Source organism: Ornithodoros turicata, chromosome 3, assembly GCF_037126465.1.
Source record: "Ornithodoros turicata isolate Travis chromosome 3, ASM3712646v1, whole genome shotgun sequence".
Taxonomy (NCBI): Eukaryota; Metazoa; Arthropoda; class Arachnida; order Ixodida; family Argasidae; genus Ornithodoros; species Ornithodoros turicata.
The window spans coordinates 37,375,962-37,389,547 of record NC_088203.1 but is presented as its reverse complement, the minus strand read 5'-3'; the positions used below and the strand labels follow the sequence as shown (position 1 = coordinate 37,389,547).

At 45.0% G+C, this 13,586-nt stretch overlaps 1 protein-coding gene across 1 annotated transcript in view; it reads right to left on the bottom strand.

Moving 5' to 3' along the window:
• LOC135389324 (cation-independent mannose-6-phosphate receptor-like) overlaps window positions 1-13,586 on the bottom strand; it is a 121,580-nt gene that overhangs the window by 70,655 nt on the left and 37,339 nt on the right. Inside the window, exons 15-18 of the mRNA XM_064619387.1 lie at window positions 12,460-12,618; window positions 10,010-10,216; window positions 7,421-7,598; window positions 2,590-2,901 (exon numbers count right to left, since the gene is read on the bottom strand). Coding sequence (XP_064475457.1) covers window positions 2,590-2,901; window positions 7,421-7,598; window positions 10,010-10,216; window positions 12,460-12,618 — 856 coding nt within the window. The remainder of the gene's footprint in view (window positions 1-2,589; window positions 2,902-7,420; window positions 7,599-10,009; window positions 10,217-12,459; window positions 12,619-13,586) is intronic.

Here is a 13,586-nt window from a genome sequence, read left to right as displayed (position 1 = left end):
TCGCGGCCGAAAGCCACGGTCTTGAGGGGATTATGATCAATGCCACCTAGATACAGAAGGCCCGCTTATTGCCTCCTCTCCCTCCATCACTACGTGGACATATATAGTCTGAATTCGTCTGCTATTGCGCTTCGCCGTTTTGCGAATTCAAGAACTCGGAAATTCTTGCAGCTAACTTAGAACCTGTAGACACGAATTTATAGACAAAAAGTGCAACACGCTTTCCTGAAAATCAGCCATGAGAAAGATATGGGACTGTTTTCAGCTCTATTTTGGGGTTTTCCCGTTTAGTACGCGGGGACATCCCATCACTGTTCACAGACGATGGTGGTTCGTCTCCATAACTACGGCCGCTGAAGGCTCGTTCGCGATTGGCCACTGCCGTTGAAAGCACGACCTTGATTGGCTGACTATTAGTTGTTACGTCACATCGACGAGTAGGCAGGCTTTCTCTATCTAGGTGTTGTTATTACGATGGTCCATGAAAGGGACACGACCTTCAGTCCTACTTTTCTTTCAATAGGAGGCAGCGAACAAATGGCCATCCGTGGAACCCAGCCCTTCCCTTCCGATTTGTTTCGGTTTCAGTCTGTCTACCAACATCATGATGACGTTTCTCAGGTAGAGGTCAATTGGATAGAAAATAACTGTACCCAACTTGGGTGTAAAATTTCTGGAATGATATGATACAGGTAAAAATCTGGTTTATCAGGCTTGTTATACATATCACAAGTGAAAAGAAACGGCTACAAAATGAGGAGTGCACTGGAGTGGTCCATGGAGTGGTCCATGGTAATTGAAACCTGCAAGCACCTGTTCAATCTAAACACTTGTCTACAAAAAGCACTGCACTCATTAAATGTGTCAGAGCTCAGTCTTCTGCACATAGACTATCCATTACATGCTCGAAGAACTTCCTAGATCAAAGTTGCCACCTAGATATCTCTACATCTTCCCAAGACTGTTCATATATGTCGAGCACGGAATAAAGTACCACTCGATTAACGTGAGGCTGCTACAAGTCCTCACATGAGAAACGTCAACAAGATGGACGGATTTCAAACCAGTTTCCGCATCTAGAGAGGAGAAAAGAACATCGGAGTTCTGTTACGTTTGCGATTCATCGACAATTATGCTTACTTTAGTTCCCGATACCTTGCTTTCCAGAACTACTGTTTGTTTCTATAAAATTTCCTTGAGGTGCTTGTCACAAAGTTACTTGGCACTGGGCATTGTTTTGGCAGTAGAGCAGTACGTCGGGAAACGCAAGTACCCAATCTCCGGCAGTTTACTTGCTGCGACCCTCCATTACATCACAGGACGAGCTCAGTAGTGAATGCATTCAACAAATGCATGAACACGTGCTACAGACAAGGAACATTCAGAAGCCACCTGCGCCTCCTGTCTCCTCCTTTCGTCGGCAGTACGTCTCCAACCCTCTCTCCCACTACTGCAATCATGTGTCATGGTTCCAGGTTGCACAACAAAACTGCCCCCAGAGCGATCAGGGAGAAATCAGGTTTTACCCAAATCACTAAATGTGCTACTTAGGGGTAAATTCAGGGAAGAATCGGGTAAAACCTGAAAACCTCAGGCTGCACATATATAAGGACCGTATGCAGACCGTATAAGACAGGAAGGAATCTAAGAATTACAGTCAGTACCAAGATGAAGTCAATAAAGATACGAAAATGCAGCACCTGGGGAACTTGATTATGTTGCAATGAGCAAATACTATAAGTTTTAGCTTTTTTATTTTGGTTCAGAGCTACAGAATGCCAGGAAACGATCATATGCAGCCATTCTTGCCAGTCAAAAGTACTGTTTGAACCAGATTATAGATTGATCCTGTGTATAAGTCGACCCCATTTTCTATAGCGAGAACTAACGCAAAAATATCTACCAATTCTTTGTTTTGCCAGCATGCAGAACATGCTACAAAACCATTACAGTAGACTACCATTAATACGACTTTCAATAATTCGTTTTTCACTTAATTCGATCGAATTCGAAGGCCTCGTCAAATGCCCATATGTTTCTATTGATAAAAAAGTTTGTTATTTCAAACGTGAAAGCAGTCCACATCATATAACTCGACCGATGCATCCATGAACAAGGTCCGAACAGAAAAGTTTGCCCTAAAGCTCCAGTGGCAGATGGAGACTGAACAGTACCAATAACCGCAAGCTTTAGAGCATCATGCGCTATCGTCTTTGTGTACGTAAGCGATAGCGTTAGTGGTTCTGCACACGCACAAAACAGAGCGTTGCGCACTGTGCAGAACCATCACCCTGCCCCTTATGTACTCAAAGGAGGTAGCGTACGATGCACTAAAACTCAATCCATTTGGTGGCGGTTTGCAGTTCTGGCGATTCCCGGGCGAGGAGGAAACGCCTCGTTTTCGTTCTCTCTGTTTTTTGTTTCACACTTCACTGAGCTTTCGTTTGGAATCTGTCGGTGCAAAACGAATCCGATATACAACGTGCACTTGGCGAGGTTCGATGACTTCGTGGAAGTGGATAACATCATTGTCGAACGTGTCCTGCCATGCTTTTGAAACAATAATAAAGACAAGTCCTTGCATCCTACCTGGGCATTGCACATCTTGATGTCCAGGAGTCACAATTGGTCCGCAAAAGCCAAGAAGGAAATGCCGCCTGCCAGAGGGATCACTTGCATGGTGGACACGCCCCGCAAGAGGGGACAGGTCATAACGTTCTTGAGCCTTGTCATCGAAGAAGGAGCATCCTGCATCTGAGTCAACAGGTGGGCAGGCCAGCTCAGTTTCTAGGCTCAGCACGTGAGCACCAAAAGAATCGTCTCCAGCTTTCAGTAGGGCAAAGCGTGCCCCTTCCACTGTAGGATTGCAAGTCACTTCAATAAGGACCTTGGTAGCATCACCTGAAGGGAGAGAAAAGGAGCAACATCTTCTTTGAGCATACCCAAGAATGCTAACAGATCTATCTTATTCCAAGAACATCACAGGCACGTTTTAGCATCCAGGCTGTCAAACAGATGATACCAAATCCTTGGAAGATCCTATGGTACCAGACAAAAATGTAACAGGGTGTGCAGGATACAAGGGTGCTGGTGATGGGACTCAACCTTTTCCCTTCACAAGGCTAATAGTCGGCGCGCACACGCACGCACGCAACGTGACCAGCCACCAGTTACCAGTCAAACCAGGTGGACAAGCACAATGGTAGATGCAAAAGCTCGTTTTCTTATCTTGTGGGTAAGAAATTAGGAACATGAATTGCAGGTAGATACCATATATTTACTACTACACTACTGCTAGACACTTTATAGTGCCTCACTGTCTATAAGACAGAAACTGCGTGACCTGGCCCCTCTGGTGACCCACAGGAGTTCCTTCAGATAACATCTTCAGCAAGAAAAGAGGTCCTGCTCCTGGCAATATCTGATGGTGCGATCATATGAAATATGATACAGTGGACTCCCACTAAACGAAACTTGGTTAAATGGAAATTACGGATAAACGGAACAATAGGGTCGCCTTTGGTTGGTTTCCCATATGTATAGGCAATGATAAAAATCTTAGGATAATTGAAACAACCCGTTTTGTGTACTTCGCGTAAACGAAACAAAGTAGAGGTACCTAGATGCCTGTGAAGCCTCACAACCCGGGTGGAAGTCATAGCTACTGCAATCCAATCCATCACTCATTCGTACAATATTAGGCTTAGCTCGTGTCCACATGTGTCTCCATGAAGACTGTCACAGCCACAAGCGGTGCCGGCGATTGGGGGGGAGAAGGAGTAAGGCAATTGCCTTAGGCCTTGCACTTGCATAGGCCCTCAACGAAGCCCTGCACGGCCTGCACGAAGCCCTCAACCAGGGATTACTTTTTTTTAAAATATCAAGTATGCACTTAATCGTGTCAAACAGGCCCCGCGATGTGCCTTTGCCTCAGGCCCCACACATCACTAGCACCGGCCCTGCACAAGCCACAGTCAAGAAACAGACACAAAAAGGCGGTTTCGCTTGTGTCAATGTTGTGGCTAATTCGGGGTCATGATTGCGAGAGAAAATAATTTAAAAAATCATGGTCGATCCATTGCTGGATCCAACGGAAATGTGTTAGCTTAGAACTTAAAAAACCCTTTGGGAACACGCATTGACAACGCTACACAATCCTTCACACGACCCTACGTAATGCTAACCCAAGGCAGCATCCGTAGCCGAACGAGCCTTTCGGGCGTCGTCCGATTCAGGTTGGCAGTGCCATCTCGCAGCCTCAGACTTCTTTCGTCGCCGCTTCTCTGCACAGCTTTCATAACACATGGCGTGTTCACGCACACATGCCTGAACCTGTCGCCCACCACAGCTGCACTGCCGAAGCGCCGGCACCGTGCTCTCCACGTACCCTCTCCTTCCTTCTCCACTCATGCACGCCAGACCACACCGCAATTCCTTTGTAGCGAGGACTCTAATGCTAACGCATTAATGAAAACTGTGAAATTTGATATGCCAAAGTCAACGCTGTCGTCATAGCAGGTCGCACATTGAATGAGGATGTGTACGATGCCACATGATATCGACAGGTAATATCAGAAGAAGAGAAGAAGATAGACGATAGAAGATAGAAGAAGAGAAGAAGAAGAATATCGGGAAGAGGATGCGCAGTTTGCCCGGCAGAATAGAAAGATAGACCTCATTGTACAGTGCTGACCACTTATAACGTAACCGCTTATAATGCTTAAAGGGAGGAAGAGGGGGACTTGGTGATAGTTCATGTCCACTACAATGCAGCACTCAGACGGGACAAAGGGAGGTTAAAACAAGGAGGAAAACGTATCTGCAAACTCTCAACTGACAGGAATTTATTTGCGCAGGCATATTTAAACAATCATAAGAAAGATAGGTGGCGCACTAGCTACACAAAATAGGTGGCGCACTAGAAAAAGAGTTTCTAAACGTGGAGTGTGGGGTTGACCTTGCAGGCCCACGTGGACCACACTAAGGGAATGAAATTTTGTGTAGCTAGTGCGCCACCTATCTTTCTCATGATTGTTTAAATATGCCTGCCCAAATAAATTCCTGTCAGTTGAGAGTTTGCAGATACGTTTGTCTCCTTATTTTAACCGCCCTTTGTCCCGTCTGAGTGCTGCATTGTAGTGGACATGAACGCTTATAATGCGGCGTTTTCCGACCCCCCATATTCTTCCCATAGAACATAATTTATAGGAATCCCGCTTATAATGATCCATCCCGACGAGGGATACCGGCTATAGTGCGGTCACCAACACCCTCCTCGAAGTAGGCGAAGGACCGAGCGCATTTGTCCTCAAATTCAGAACGCTCAAACACTTCTGTTCTGTTATTGCCGTTATCTCCTCAGGACGAGGTGGGCGAGGGTGTCATGCGAGGAAGTTGGCCCTCCGTGAGCTTCCAACTCCTCTTTACATTTTGTCGCCCGTCTTTGCCATCGATGACATCAGCGACATGATCAACACACAAGAAGTGTGGAACGATCTTGTACCGAACAACTTTGTTTCATCAGTGGACACTTTTGACGACTTTGTTAACGCGGGAGGTGAGGACACCGATGTCAATGAGTGAACAGCTACTGATGAGGAGATCGTGCAAGCCATCTGGAACTGTGAGGCGTGAGTGACGGAAAACAACTCTGATAGCGATCGGGACTTTACGGCAGCAGAGGGGTCCAGCAAAGAGGTGACATAGTGTATGCGCAAACTGAGGGATTTCTGTACCCAGAATGGACTGAGCGACGACGCATTCAGTTGCCTTGTCGTTGTTGAGGACTCAATTGTGCAAGACATGGTCAGGAAACTACGGTAGACTAAACTCACAGCGTTTTTACAAGCTACCCAATAATGTTGAATAAATTGTTTTCTCTGCAAGAAATCTCCGTGCCATTCAGTCCGGTTCACAACGTGGTACAACATAAAGGTGGGTGCTCAATCTCGGGCATGTATTGGCTAAAAACATGACATTTGGTTATAGTGCGGTACTGCTTATAGTGTGGAGTTTCGGCGGTTCCTCGACATACATTATAAACGGTCTCCACTGTAGATGATTGAGGTGTGCATGAAATGCTTTCCAAGCCTGAGGCTGCATGCATTATTTGTAAAAAAAAATAACAAAATGAAACAATCATAAAGTGTGAAGGGAATAGCCATTAGCTCTCTTTTTCCTTGAGATTCACAGTAGTGGAAATTGATTATCTTGAAATGAAGTTGAATTTCATGAAACCTTACTTTGCTTAAAGGGGCACTAAAATACAAAAACAAGTTGACTTCAAATTACGTTACACGCTATGTTAATTTTGTACTTGTTATCATAATTCAAAACTTCGATTCCGTTACGGAACTACAATCGAAATCATACCGGGCTCTTTCTTGCTTCTGCGCTATGCAGTGAACGTCGTTTCAGCTCGTGCATCGGTGGTCTTAGTCCATGCTGCACGTGTACACGCGTGCCACACCATGGAGCAATCCCGGTAAAAAACATAGTGCGCGTTGTGAAGCGAATTGGCGTCGCTGTCCAAGGGACATGAAGATAAATGTTGTCAGTGAAACATTTGCGAGAACTTCTGTGGGCTACAATTCAGTGAATTGGTATTGAAAAAATGCAGCAGTACGTATCATGCCGCGCATATATGGAACACTAAGATCGGACCCGTTCCAAATCCACATGGACACGATAGGTAAGTGCGCGCACTTCTCCTGCTGTCTCATTGGATGCCGCCAATCTTTGCCTCCTGTGGATCCCATTCGTTGCCGCCAGAGACAGCTGTTTTCATTGCATTTTTCTTCTGAACGGTAGTGCTGTGTGAACTAATTTTGCTTGCATTATACTAATTGAAACATGGACTTTCATTTGAGAACAAGTGGTTTTTGCATTTCAGTGCTCCTTTAAATGAAACTTCCGATAAATAGAACAACATTACCATCCCCTCGGAGTTCCGTTAAAGAGGAGCCCACTGTATTTGAATATGCGCATCAAATTTGCAGACAAGTTTCATAACTACACTGCGTTTGATCCCCTTGACTCGCACATCACATATTTTCATGACACAGGGTAGAATGCAAAGAATTGTTAATGTGATAAAACCTGCGTTACTAGTCCAATCGATGTCTATGCGAAGGGAATGTCAGTGCATAAGTAGTATCAGTTAAACAATATATTTTGCTTGTGAGGTACTTGATATTGTCTCCTAGCACATGGCCTTACACCAGCATTTAGCAAAAAAAAGAAAAAAAGGCAGTCTGTTTGGTGAACCACATCCAGTACTCACACAGAGAAAATACAAGCAGGTACCCTAACACGATACATGAGTACTTTGCTGTACTTAGTGCCACTACTTAGAAGGAAAAATTATACGTGGCCATGTAAGAACCAAAAGCTACATGCACTCAAGGATTGTTGGACCTACCAGAGTGAGATTTGAAGTCTCCGACGTAGGCCAATTTCATTGAGCCCTCAGAATCTGAGCTAAGGAACATGTTGTCGAAGAATCCAACAGGGTAGCCCTTTTTACTGTCCACTTTGCAGACACTGACATTGGGAGTAGACTGGCAGTGACCTCCATGTACGGGACCACAGATGTTCAGCTGCACAATGCAAGACAACACCTGTACAGCAAGTTCCACTGATAGAAAGTAACTTTTCGGAGAATGAGGAAGCACAGCACAGACCACTGGTATGCGGTGGTGAACGTATGTACGCTCAGTGCATGTATGCGAGTCAGCCTGCCAGGCGATTGTGTCAGTAGGATGAATCAAATAAATCTCTGCTTATTTTAACCAGGGTGTCTACCAAACTGCAGCCTTCAAATTCCCTGACTTTTCCAGGTTTTCACTGACTATTTCAAGCAAATTCCCTGACAAAAACAAAAGGGAACTTGGTGCCTGCTCATACGTTTTGATACCAGATCCCTCATAAAACAGACAATTTATTAAGTATTAGTGAGGCTACCCTACTTTTCTGCGTCAGAGCTTGTCATACTGGTGAAGTGCTACTCGCAATAACGCAGCAATAATTCAATTCGCAATAATTCAGCTGCTTCTTAGCCAAATTCCCTGACAATTCCCTGACTTTTCCAGTCTCATCAAAATTCCCTGACTATTCCCAGTTTTCCAGGTTTTCCAGGCTGGTAGACACCCTGTTAACACTCTTCCGGGTTGTTCTGGAATCACAGAATAACTAAGGAGGGCATGAAAGCTATTCGCTCTGAGATTGAACGGTGTCGGCACACTGTGGAGAAACGAACTACCGTTGTGTGGATGCGTCATCTGCTTTTACACGTTTATTCCACGTTCAGTGCAGTAGCTGGAGCATTGGGGAACCGAACAGTATTGTACCATCATGGCACAAATGATCTTCCGGCGAATATACACAAGAGTTACAGAAAAGAACCATCAACTCCGAACATCGGCCCATGTGTTATTCACACTAGAAATGGGACAGTGTTGCCCCCTATAGGTCGGTCTCGCAGCGAATAGACCTAGGAGTCAGTGGCGGCCGGGACTGGCAAAGCCAGGTGGCAAGGCTTCTGATTGGAGGATTGAGGGAGCAATAGCGGCATTCTGATTGGTTGTGTGCCCAGTGTTGTGTGAATTATCCTAAAGTATGAAGTCTATGGGGAGCTGCGACGGGCTGGAGCCAGCATCTCTCTTGAGTGGCTCATTGCATTTGTGGCAATTTATAGTGTCTATAAATTTCAATATTTCGTGCCTAAAAATGCTGGCCAGACCATGTGAGTGTCTTCCAAAAGTCACAGCTGCCAGGGAAGATGCCTGCGCAGCATTTCTGCTCTGCTTCTTGTTGTAGAAATAGCTCCAGAGTTCAAACGCCTCGTTCTTCCGATACCCGGTCGACCACGGTAGACAGGTAAGTCATTTGCTACCACTTGTTGCCTTACAATGCCGTACACCCGATAGTATAGCATGATCACAAAGAAAGAAGGATAGGAGGTGAAACTTCCCACAGAAGCAAGCTCAGGTGCTCGACCAGAGAACGTTGGGAGAGGGAGAAAGAGACAGAGAGAGGAGCAGTGACACGCAGCGGTGCTTTTGTTTCGCGCTTTTGTTGGAAGGTTATGGGGATGGCAATGCTCTTCGCGAGTCATGCGGCAGCTACTACGGACGTTAACTGACTGAACAACGTGAATTATGTTTATTTGGGTAATAAACACCGCACGTGCAAATTACGTAGCGCTTCTTGTTCAACAAAAGATGGGAAGCAGAGTAGAAAAGAGGAAAGTTGTGAGAGAGAAACGCATGCCACGTCATTCTGCATCACTGGCTACATAATCAAAAAAGAAAGAAAAATAGGGTGGCTAGTCCCCAGTCATTGGTCCAACGCTGGAGGTAACCCGAGTCTTCCTCTACTTCTATGGTGTGAGATGTAGTAATGTCAACAAGGTATCATCTGTACCAGTAACCAGTATCAATGTCACATAGCGCTGACAACTCGTAATGTTATGATGCCATGCTGCGGCAACATGTAATGCCATCATGAGCAAGTCTTATCTCTTTTGTTACTCTCTCTCGTCTGTTAGGGACGCGGTGCCGGTCGCTCGCGTTTGGGCGTCGGACGACACGTTTTACTGTAAAAATAACTTCACTGCACATGTGCAGATAAGCATGTACGGCTTGTGTTAAATCAGTACATAAATACATATTCCTTATTAGCCCTTTTCAAGTGTCCTTCAGCATTTTTCTAAGGATCAACGGCACACAACTGTGCCAATGTTACAGGTGTAGGATGTACAGATGATGTACATGTGTAGTTTAGCGGACTTAATTGTTACCCTTAGAAGTCTTGATCCTATGACGTGATCCAGGCAAACCTCGTTACAGCGAACTATCGGTTATTGCAAAGTTCGATTTCGTTGTTTGTTTTTGGTTGTTGTTGTTCGTTGTTTTCTTGGCTCTGCAGGCCCCCGTTGGGCGCAGGGCCCTGATTTGGCCAAATCAGTCAGATCGACCTAAGGCTGACCCTACTCTTAAGTGACACTTACCTCATATACTTCTGTGCCATTAGAGACTGTGTAGTAGCTGTTGGGCAACCTCAGGGGACTGAGGTCGTACAGGATGCCTGTACGATTGTCCCTGAGTGTGCACGAGTCCCTCACCCCCTGGTGGCTCACAGGGCAAGCAGCATGTGTCGACCACACAAACAAGTAGTTGCAGTTACCCACTTTCTTCATGAATGTCAAGGACTCAACCTAAGGAAGTAAATTTGAAAATATATTGTGTTATGCATTGCGATGCATTGCAGCTGGGTCATTCCATGCCAAACGTCCGAGTGAAAAATTTGACCATCGCAGATTTTGCTTTAAAAAATCAGGCGGTGTTGTTATGATAAGAAGACATCACTGATGAAGTTTCAACTCGTTAAAAAAATTTTCCATCTTGAAGTTTGAATTTGAAATGTACGAAATTGCGCAAAACCACACCTTCAGAAACCTAATCGCGCTGCGTAATGGATAATGAAATTGCGCGCATTTTTAGACTGGATGGAAGCTGAAACGATAATACTTACACCTGAGAACTCAAAATGCACTCTGGACATGTTTCATGCAATTTTAATGGCATGCGAAACACTGCCAAAATTGCAAGCTTTGCCATTTTATTGCATGCACATACTGAACACAAGAACGCTGGAAGTAGTTCATCGGCAAGATACTCTAGGGCTGTACAAGATTAAAAATTGCCGTCCAGAGAAGCGGAGAATAAGTTGGTGAAAAAAATACGTTAAGTTGTCATTTTTTCGCAAAAACTGTAAGCTTTGCTCGAAATATCAAAAATGGTGGGCCGCAGAAAAATATGAGGGAAGCTCACAGAGATAGTATCAGGTGCGTTGAACAAGCTGATAAAGTTTCAAAAAGGTATTTTTTGTTTCTGAAAAAATAATTTTTGAAGGTTGGCACGTGGAGCAGCCTTTGTGGCCGAACGAACGTCACGGAGAGCTCCAGCGCCGCAGAGGATCGACGGCGCATCATTATTTCAGTCGTCCGGTACAGGTCCTCGTAGTGCCGGGAACCGTTGCTTCTTAGAATACGACGTCAGTCCAACATTGATTGTGTGCTTATCAACTGGTTCAAAGCTGTGATAGCGGTGTGTGCCTGGAATAGGCGACGCGTTTTGATACCGGTGCTGTAGGAATTCACTTGCTTTCTGAACATCAAGATCCAAAACCCAGATAGGAGTGATATTTTTGAGTGCCTCTTGTGCCCAGCGGAACAGCTGCACTGGAGTCAAAATCTGCTCCGTGAATGGTCGTTGAAGGCTTGCCTTTGCAGCTAACCGCTTCAGGGTGCCCCCAATGCCATCCCATGGCCCTTTGCCGTGCGATGTAGCAAAGAACTGCCATGTCGCGTCGATCCCGAAGTCGTCAGCATGGTGGCAGAGATTAACGAAGTTTTTTTTGTTTTTGCATTGAGAGCTTGCCCATTGGAAAAATAGTGAATCTTGGTTACACCCGGGATAGCACATCTTATCTCCGTTATGAGACTTTTCTGAAAAGCGTACACCGTTGCATTGTCGTGTGTGAGATGATCTGAAATGATGGACTTCACGTGGAGAGAGCCGTCGACCTCGCATTGCTCGCGATAGTAGATGCATGTCGGATGAACAGTTGCTTGAGAGCTGTCCCAATGGAAACTTTGCCCACTTTCGTGTAGCAGACGACTCTTAGCAGACGACTAAAGTGTTGATGTGCCGTCGATCAGCTGCATCGCTGGAGCTCTCCATGACGTTCGTTCGGCGTCACAGGCCGCTCCACATGCCAACCTTCAAAAATTACGTTTTCGGAAACAAAAAATAATACCTTTTTGAAACTTTCTCAGACTGCTCAATGCACCGGATACTATCTCAGTGAGTTTCCCTGATATTTTTCCGACATTTTCGATATTTCGAGCCAAACTTACCGTTTTTCTGAAAAAATGACAATTTAACATATTTTTTTCGCCAAATTATCCTCCGTTTTTCTGGACGACAATTTTTAGTGTTGTACTTCCCCCACAATGTCTTGCCTGTAAATTATTTCCAACGCTCTTGTGTTCAGCAGGTGCGTGAAATAAAATGGCAAAGTTTGCAATTTTGGCAGCGTTTTGCATGCCATTGAAATAGCACGGAACATGTCCACAGTGCGTTTTGAGACTTCAGGTGCTAGCATCATTATCTCAGCTGCCATCCCGTCCAAAAATATGCACAATTTCATTCTCCATTACGCAGCGCGATTAGTTTTTGGAAGGTGCGGTTCTGTGCAATTCTGTAAATTTCATATTCAAATTTCAAGGCGAAAAAAAGTTTTAACACGCAGAAAGTTGATCAGTAATGTTTTCTTATCATAACAACACCGCCTGATTTTTTAAAACAATATCTGCGATGGTCAAATTTTTCACTCGAACGTTTGGCGTGGAATGACCCAGCTTAAAGGGGCTCTAAAAGGATGAGCCTGCCATACCTGCTTCGGGTCACAGAGGAAGTGGATGGAGACGCTATAGTTGACCTTAACACCATATTGCGTGCATTCCTGACCCAAGTCGTAAAACAGGGTCAAGGCTCCATCCCTGAAGGTCAAAGGGTTGCGTGCCTTCCCCGCATCCTTCACTTCCACCACCTCCTACAGTGAATTGGGCAATGAGCATAATAAGATGCACTAGCACTGAATTCCCACAATGCATAGAGCCTGAAGTTTTCGGGAAACATTTTTTTCTAAATTCGGGGAGTAAAAATCGGGTAAATAAACATCTGCTCTAAATTCATGCAAATTCGGGGGGGGAAAAACTTCCAGTATGCTAAATTTGGGGAGAAATCAGGCTCAGTTACTCAAATGAACTGTACTTGTTTGGTACAAATGGTGATGTAATTGCATTTGCTGCCAACCAAGTTAGTGTGCATTCCTACAGACGTCTCAGTGAGGGCAATTTGCCAGGTAAAAATCGGGTTTCACCCTAAAGAGGCAACCTTCAATTCGGGGTGCAAATTCGGGGAAGAATCGGGTTAAACCCTAAAGCTTCAGGCTCTAATAATGCAGTGTCACCAAAGGCCCCACTCAATCATTCACGGATTTTTAGGGTCCCGTGTTGAGTTCCGTAAGGGTTCATTTTTCAGCAGTTGACAAAAGATCGACATGAGCCTTGAATAAGTCAAATACTTAGCACTAAGTGCCTCTTGGAACTGTATACTACCAGCATCTAGTGACCGCGAACATGCAGCAAGGTCTAGCAAGCCACGATGTATCTCCGATGCAGCTAGTATGGGCTGCCAGAGCATCAGGCCCTCATTCAGAGAGACACCCTTTGGTTCAAACACTGCTTTATTAGAACAACTGTCCCCTTAGTGTTCAAATTAATGCGATTGCACGGCACTGGTTTGCTGCTGTTGTTCAAAAACATCAAATGTCTATGGGCCTCGCTTTTCTGCTGCGGCAAATCTCTACTTCTGTGGCAGGGAATCAAATTCTGTACTTTTTGCAGCATGTGCTTGTGCATCTAGGCTGAAATCCTTCAGCCATTACATTACATTCAGCCTTACATTGTGGTTTCGTATATCTCCTGAGATATACGAAACCACAATGTTAACTTTCAT